The 8,119-nt window shown below is 54.8% G+C and overlaps 1 protein-coding gene across 2 annotated transcripts; it reads left to right on the forward strand.

The window, feature by feature from the left end:
• The first annotated feature begins 15 nt into the window (after window positions 1–15).
• On the forward strand, window positions 16–7,743 carry NOL12 (nucleolar protein 12). Of its 2 annotated transcripts, XM_017653067.3 has the most exons (7): window positions 16–358; window positions 2,597–2,702; window positions 2,983–3,031; window positions 3,539–3,681; window positions 4,669–4,763; window positions 5,193–5,354; window positions 7,536–7,743. In XM_017653067.3, the coding sequence occupies exons 1-7, from the start codon at window positions 279–281 to the stop codon at window positions 7,543–7,545; spliced, it is 645 nt and encodes a 214-aa protein (XP_017508556.2). In that variant the 5' UTR covers window positions 16–278; the 3' UTR covers window positions 7,546–7,743. The 2 variants fall into 2 exon arrangements, with proteins under 2 accessions (XP_017508556.2, XP_017508557.2); XM_017653068.3 differs by lacking the exon at window positions 7,536–7,743 and having other exon boundaries at window positions 27–358; window positions 5,193–5,592.
• Window positions 7,744–8,119: the final 376 nt, after the last annotated feature.

Consider the following 8,119-nt stretch of genomic DNA (forward strand, 5'->3'; position numbering starts at 1 on the left):
TCCATGCGCCAGACACCGTGCTAGGCGTTGGGACCAAGGGGCCTCGCTGTCACCATTGCTAGTCCAGGAGAGGGAGTGGATCTAGGAGAACAGGTATCTGCAGGTTACACCCAGAAGGGAAGGGTAGGAAGACAAGCTGCACGACCGACCCCTTTAAAAGGCGGGGCCTGGAGAACGGAACTGCGGAACGCCACTGAAAGACGCGCTCCGGAGGCCAAAAAAAGTGCACCGGAAGAGTCTTAGGCGTGCGGAGCTGCGCCGCAAGAGGCCTCGCCGCTATGGGCCGCAACAAGAAGAAGCGAGGTGTCGACGATCGGCGGCCGCGGCTCGTTCTTAGCTTCAATGAGGAGAAGCGGCGGTGAGTGCCAAGCCCAAACCAGATCTCCTTCCGTCTGCCGGCCAAGGCCAGGTCCGGGCCGCGCACGCTAGCGAAGAGGGCCCTTCCGGCCCCGCCCCTTGGCGTGGCGCGGAGCTCCCCCGCGGAACGGAAGCGGTCTCTGTGGTCCCCCAGCCTGGGGAATGGAATCGCCCCGCCTTCCCTTCTCTAGGTCTGGCGCTGCTGGGGTCCCGCGGGCTGCTGCGTGCCGGGCTCTCGGAGCCGTGGCTTCGACCTTCCTAGCCCAGCCGTCCCGCGCGCAGTAGACTCAGCTGTTGTTGGTGAATGAAATGAGAGTGGCATAAGTTCATTTATTCACTCACCAGACGTTTACTGAGTATCTTGACTGTGTGTGCCAGACTGCGTCCCCCACTTCCACCCTGACCTATGGTGGTGAGTCAGCGGAAAACCTAGTATTGGGCCCTCGAACAGATGGGAAGGGTACAGCCAGCAAGAGATGAGAAGGGGCTGAGATCAGGTAAGGGGAGAGAAGGAAATGCTGGGGGATCATCAGGAAACTCAGGGTGGCATCAGCAGGCCCTATCGGTGGGCACAGGGGCAGGTGTCCTGGGGAAGCAGGGTGTTGGTCCGGTAGAAAGTTCGTCGAGGCCTGGGTGAGTGTGGCCTTGAAAGCCCTGCTAGAAGAGGCTTAATTCACTGGGTGATGGAATTTGCCCGTGTAGAAGGGTCCCCTCCTGCCTTTGTAGATCATGTGACATAGAGCTGGGACGTGGGACAAGAATCAAGATTAATTTTTCCTAACCATGAAAAATACTGAGGTATAGTAAGACCAGGAGGGTCTTGAACTTGAGGCTGAGATTCCATTTTAAAAACCAGGGAGTTAGGAGGTAAGATTCCTGACATATTTTATGGTGATTAGCCAACAACCCACCCTATGTTAAGGCCGGGTGAGCAGTCCTAAAGGCTGTGTCCCCGCTGCTTGAGGGTAACCATTATTTTGGAGAGGAACAGGATTGATAAATTCCTTGTGTTAAGTTTATTTTGCAGAATATCTAGAGGACAGACTGTGGATGGTGACGTAATGTCTGTCACCGTAGACATCACGAAACCACATATCAAGCCTACTCTCCTTTGGCCCTTTACCCAATTCTTGAAATCCTTAAAAAAAAACCCCATGAATCCTAAGCCTTAAGAATGCCCGTCCTCTGACGCTACCTGTAGTCCCTTTCTTTTTTTTGAGTGTGTACTTTGCCTTAAATAAAACCTTGCTGCTCAGCTTACTGTGTTTTGTCTCCACTCTTGCAAGCCTGTAGGGCAGTTACTAAGAGACCCCTTTCCCGCTGGTAAGCATCTTTGTCACTTCGCTACCTCATCCAACCTTCCAGACTTAAGCACAAGTCTTCACTCTCTCTGTCCTACTTCAGACAGGTAGGGAAGGCCTATGAGAGTTTTTTGGGCTTGCAAGTTCCATTGCCTGGGTCCCCTGGACGGAACTGCAGCTGTATGGTCATACTCCTTTTACTTGCCTGCCCCCAAATCTCCTTTCTTTGGGAAGTTCTCAGAACATAATCTCCCTCCACCTAGTGCTCTGTGGCTCCCCCAAATTCCCATGCCATGCAGATCAAGCAGACACTGGATGTCAGGTGACCCTGGCTTCAGGAGTTGGTAAGGGATTTGCCCTGTGCTGAGCAGGAGGTCAGTGGGCATCCCTTTCCTCCCTCTGTTCTTCCTTGCTCTCTACTGCCTGCATGGCTTCCACCATTCACTACCACTCTCACTTTAATTAATTCCTTCCTTACACCCGTCCAACCTGTTCGGGAATCTTTTTCTCAGAGTCAAGAACCCTCCCTTGGATTGAAGTCTCATAATGCACAGAGAGATGTCCCTAGATTAGATTGCCTGACAACACATAGACCCACAGCCTGTGCCCATCATCTGGCCCTGCTTCTTGAAGCTGAGGGCCCTGGAGGGTAGTGGATGGAAAGAGGCAGCATCTCCCTCTTTTCCTGAACCTTACGTACTCAGTGACCTTGGAAAAGTAACCTACCCTCTCTGTGCCTCAGAGTCCCCACCTGTAAAATACGGGGTTGGCACCCACTGCACAGGTTGTTCTGAGAATACATGAGTTAATGTGTGTAAATTCTTGGAATGGTGCTGGGTGCAAAATGAGCACAGTATTAGCTGTTTTGTCTTCCTAGAATAAGCCCTTGTTATATCTCCTCCTGATTCTGCAGATTCTCCCTTGCCTCTTCCCTTTAGGGAGTACCTGACAGGCTTCCACAAGCGGAAGGTGGAGCGGAAGCAGGCAGCCATTGAGGAGCTCAAGCAGCGGCTCAAGGAGGAACAGAAGAAGCTTCGGGAGGAGGTACCGAAGGGGAAGGGTGGAGGGGGTGGGGGGGAGAGAGTGAGTCTCTGACTCCCAGGGGACTTGCAGGCCTGGATGGCCGCATAGGGGCATCTGCAGGGATGAGGGGAGGGGTGGGCAGGCGGCTTGCATAGATAGAGGTCTGAGGAGGGTTTAGGAGGGAATCTCCTGGTCATTCACTCCGAGCCGTGGTCTCACTCACTCTGGAGTTGAACGATGCTCTGCCTGAGGTTGGGCTGAGAGGTCATATTCACTGTGTTCCCTTCCCTTTTGATTTCAGCGCCACCAGGAATACTTGAAGATGTTAGCAGAGAGAGAGGAGGCTCTGGGTAAGTCCCATTCTTGGCCTGACCTGGGGCATAGCCAGTGGGCATTGGTTTATTTATCCCTTAGTGTGGGAGGGGTGGGTATGGGGGCTTCACAGAAGCTGACTTCCCTCGCTCCAGGGGTCTTTGTAGTGACTTGGAGGCCAGGGGTGGTCCTCAGGTACATCTGAATGCAAATGAATCAGAGACAAGGAGAATGAGACCCACACTTCTTGGTAAATTGATCCTGAGCAGAAACCCCAGTTTCTGGGGCCTAGAGGGACTAGGGGTAGGGGAGAAGAGGTGGCGACAGCTCCTGGTGTCATACAGTTTGCTCTCCCCAGAGTATAAAGAGAAGAGTTGGATCATTCATGGCATTTGTCTGCAAGCCAGGCTCCGGAGCTGGTGGCTTCCTGGATACTCTCCCATAGAGGAGAGGGGGCCGTTGCACTCCAGGGCTAGAAGCGGGGCTGGAGCCTGGTTACTTGTGCCCTTGGGAGTAAGGCCTGGTTTTGTGCCCACCCCATGCAGAGGAGGCAGATGAACTGGATCGGCTGGTGACAGCAAAGACAGAGTCGGTGCAGTACAGCCACCCCAACCACACAGTCACTGTGACCACCATCAGTGACCTGGACCTCTCAGGGGCCAGGCTGCTCAGGCTACCTGCGTCTGAGGTGGGTATCACTTTGCAGCCCTGGGGAAGAAGGGACACGGCAGACTGGCTTGTCAGGGTAGCTAAGTTCTGGTCCATGCCATGGGGGATTCCAGTGCAAGGGCTCTTTCCCCTCTGGGCACCCTTTAGGGCACGGATGACATCCCTGACCCCTGGCGCTTTGAGAGGCCAGCCCCACCACCAGGCTGTGGGAGCTCGGGTCTCTGCCCTGCCCGCTTTCCTCTCTCCCTCAGCGAGTGTGTGCTTGCTGATGACAGCCCCGGTCTCCTGGGATCGCTGCGAAGATGAAAGTGGTCGATCCAAGAAAAGCAGCTAGGAGAGCTGTTTATTGTGGTGACTCCCTTTGCAGGATAAGCAGCCATAACACGGCATGTCTGTGGGCACCAACAGTGGGCTTTCAGCCTATGGGTTGTGACTTTTTAGCAGGCTGTGACCACATTAAAAAAAAAAAATAGAACAGAATATTGTTAAAAATAACAGAAAGTGCCATAGTAAGTATTCTCATGACATGTTTGTTTCAGTTAAAGTTGTGTCTGCCTGGGTTGTGTGGAAATTTATATGTGTACATGTGCTCAGCTATAAGGTAAACCACATTTCTTATCATGAGTTACAGTGTCTTTAGGTCCTGAAGCAACTGTTTCATCACATCCTCACTGAGCTCACACTATCTTCTGTTTTGTGCTTATTCTCATTCTTCTGTAAGGTCTGATGCAAAGGTCCCATTTTATGAGTTCTTTCATCTGTGAGTGTTGAAGTGTCCTCTGTAGGCTCAGGCAGTGGAGGATTTGAAACACAGCTCTCCCCTGTGTGATCCCTGCTTTGGGACACGCACGGCTTTTCTGCCTGCAGCCTTCTCTAGGCTGCGATCCAGGCTTGGGAGGTGGCAGGTCATGACCCCGCTTGACAGAGCTGGGGTTGCTCAGGGCGCCCAGCCCAGGCCTCCTGCTCTTCTGTTCTTTGTGACAGTTCTTGTCTTGTGCTTCTTTAGCAAGGGGCTGGACACGGGTCCAAGGAGGAGGCATCCATGGAGAAGCCGACCAGAGCCTTACCCAGGAAGTCCAGAGACCCCCTGCTATCCCAGCGGTGAGCCCTGGCCTGTCCTCCCCTTTGAGCCCGCTCTTCATGACTAGCACTCATGACAGGGCCTGCAGAGCCACCTCCTGTTGGCCTGTGGGGGTTGGCGTGGGGCAGGTGTGGGGGCCAGAGCCACCGCTCCACCTGTTGAGTGAACCTCAACCCCTCCTCCCTGCCCACACCTCTGCCCCCTGAGAATGGCCAACCGTGGGGTCCCTTAGTGCCTGGGGTGGGGACCTTTCTCTGTATGAGCTGACGAGCTTTCAGGGCCTCTGGGGTCAAAGCAGGCTGCCTTTGGAATGGATTTGGTACTCCCAGCACTCGGGGCCTGTCCTGACTTCCCCTCTGTGAGCTGGGCAGTCGGTCATTCCCTAACCCACCCATCCACCCTTGGGTAAACTGAGGCCCCAGCCTCACCAGCCGTCCACCCTCCCACAGGATCACCTCTCTCACAGCATCGCTGCATGCTCATAGTCGCAAAAAGGTTAAGAGGAAACATCCCCGACGGGCCCAGGACTCCGCCAAGAAGCCCCCAAGTGCCACTCGTACCAGCAAGACCCAGCGCCGCCGGCTGACAGGCAGAAGTCGGCACAGTGGAGAGTGAGTCCCGACCGCCAGGCCGGGCCCCAGCCTAGGCTAAAGGACCCGCCTGTCTCAGCGTGGCTGGCCTGGTAGCTCAGCCTGCCCTGAGGGAATGGCTCCAGAGTTGGGATGCCAGCCCCTCTCCGACCTGCGACTTACACCCCAGAAGGAGCAGTGGGCTGAGGACTGGCTTCCGCCATCAGAGCCATGTTTGGGGCGTCTTCCTAAATGTATACCCCACTGGGCCTTCGCCAGATGTCTGAAGCTGGGTGTCCTTGCGGCTGCTTCGTCTCTGGCTCTGATGCCACGCGCCAAGGGCCGGCCTCTGTGTGGGGAAGCTGTCAGGGGAGTGGGCCGTCCTCACCAGTAGGTTTTCCTGCGGGTATGAAGAGTCAGTGTTAGGCTTTCGCCCCCTACCAGGTTGTGGACCAGGGTAACCACTGGTAGGTCCAGAGTCCACCTGCTGCTCTGAAAAGCGGGCTACTGGGGCAGGTGGGTGAGCAGTGCCCGCTCTGCCCTCTAGTGGCTGAGACCCCGGGCCTGTCCCTGCTCCTTGGCCTGTCAGTCTCCTCTGCTGAAAGTAAAGCGGTGGAAACGGGAGCTCTGGGCATCCCTCCCCAGACTCGGGCAGCTTCCCCAGGCTTCCAGCAACTCCCGGATGTTGGAGCCCAACAAAGGAAGGATCAGTCCTTTTTAAAGAAAATGCATCTTTACTTGCCATAAAATGTGGCCCTTTCCAAGGAGACCCCTCAAAAGGCCAGGTGTTTGCAAGACTGCCATTTCTCCATGCTCCTGGGTGCAGTTTCAGAGCTGGTGAAAACCAGCCTTGTGCCTTCCCTGTCCCCGCTTATGAGTGACCCCCCTCACATACCCCACTGTTTCCCTGACCCAGGAGTTCCATCGGCAGAATTCAGGTCCACCTGCGGCAGGTAGACGTGCCAGTGAGTACAACCAGGGTGCCGGGTATGGAGCATTGTCACACGCCCCCTCCCCTTGCCACTTAACGAGTCCTGTGATTCTGGGCCAGAGCACAGGAGTTTGGGTTGTACCTGGTTGGGTAGCCATGTTGGGCCCTAATACTAAGATTGCAAAGGGGTGTCTTCCCAATGGGTTTCAGGCCCGGGCAAGTTCGCTATGGATTCAATGTGACCAAAGAAATTGATAGCAAAATATTCTTGGGGTGAAAGGGTTATACCCAACTTTATTTCCAGGTGGCAGGTCAGTCACTAAAATCCCATTCACTCAGAGTGAGTCTGCACGCAGCAAGCTGGTCTCTGCCTCTGGGCCCTCTGTCCGCACAGCCGTCCTCTGGGCCTCTCTGCCTGCACAGCTGTCCCACACAGCCATCCTCTGGGCCTCTGTGTTCGGCACTGCCACCACTCCAGCCTCTGCTCTGCTCTCCTGCAGCCGTGCCACCATGTCGTGCGCAGAGCACTGGGCAGAGCTCTTTATATCGAGTGCATTGCCCACAGGTGTGCAGTGAGCTAGTCAACCAGGGCCAGGTGAGAATCCTGGCCACAGGAACTCTCATTTTATCCACAACTAGCAAGAGAGGTAGTCAAGGTGAAGGACAGTGCTGTGATGGGGTCGCAGCTGCACTGTCTCCCTGGCCCTAGGATGTGCGTGGTGCCTGCAGGAGAGGGCACAGACATCTGCAGGCAGGCCTTCCCCTCCACGCACCGTGTAGAGGGGCTGCCATTGTGCAGACTCAAGACAGTGGCTCTGTTAGGCTGTGCCTGGGGGTGGACAGGTGTGTCATTATTAAAACCCACCATCAGGTGATCCCTGATGATGGCTGGTGTGTGTCTGAAGGCCACACCTGGGAACACAAAGCTCAGGGCTTGTGGCAGGGAGGTCTCATGACCTGGCTCCTCAGCTCCTTCGGCTGCTCTTCCTGCTGCCTCTCTGTTGTCCATCCCTGTGTTTGGGCTGGGATGATTCACCCCCCTGCGCTGCCTCCATCCTGGGCAGAGAGTGGGGCCTGTTGCCAGGCTCCCAGGTGGTTCTGGTACTCAACCCAGGGCAGCAAATGTGAGCCTCTCCCTCACAGGCCCCTATGAGCAGGACCAGAGCAGGGCCCAGGGGTTCAGTGCGTGCAGGAGAATCCTGTCTTTGCTGCTCGGCCACTGTGTGAGCTCCTTACCATGCTGAACTCTCTATTCCCCATGTGTGAGATGACTGAAGACACGTATCTCTTAGGGCTGCCTGAGGCTGAAATGAGACCACGTGCAAGACCACTTCCCGTCGCACCTGGCATTCCCCGGGTGCACCGAGGTGCTCACAGCTGCTGCCCTCTGCTGCAACATCTGACCTGGGTCTCTTCTATCCCCACTAACACGGGGTCATTTATGACTTACTTTATAATTTGTAACATTTACAAGTACTAAATTCTCATCATTCCCTCCTATGAGTGCTATCAGTTTTTCCAGAAGATCAAGGAAATTGAGTCACGGTGATTTTGGCAATTCTAGGATCAGGCGGGGTGGAGTCAGAACCCTCTGGGGAACTTTTCTTCTAGGAGCTGCTCTCCTTGTTCCACACCTGGATTCTTTCCTCATGCTGCTCTCTGTCTTGTGGACCCAGGGGTTGGAGCCTCTCAGGGCTTTATAATGGATTAGGTTTAGCTGCATATAATACAGGATAAAATTTTAAAATAACTGGCTTATATGGAGAGGAGTAACAAAGATGGGAACTAACTAACCTGGAACAGGGAGGGCTGGGGGCTGAGCTGGCAGGCTATTAGCTTTTTGTGTATGCCATTTTCAACACATGGCATCCACCTC

The sequence above is a fragment of the Manis javanica genome, chromosome 10, assembly GCF_040802235.1.
Source record: "Manis javanica isolate MJ-LG chromosome 10, MJ_LKY, whole genome shotgun sequence".
Classification (NCBI taxonomy): domain Eukaryota; kingdom Metazoa; phylum Chordata; class Mammalia; order Pholidota; family Manidae; genus Manis; species Manis javanica.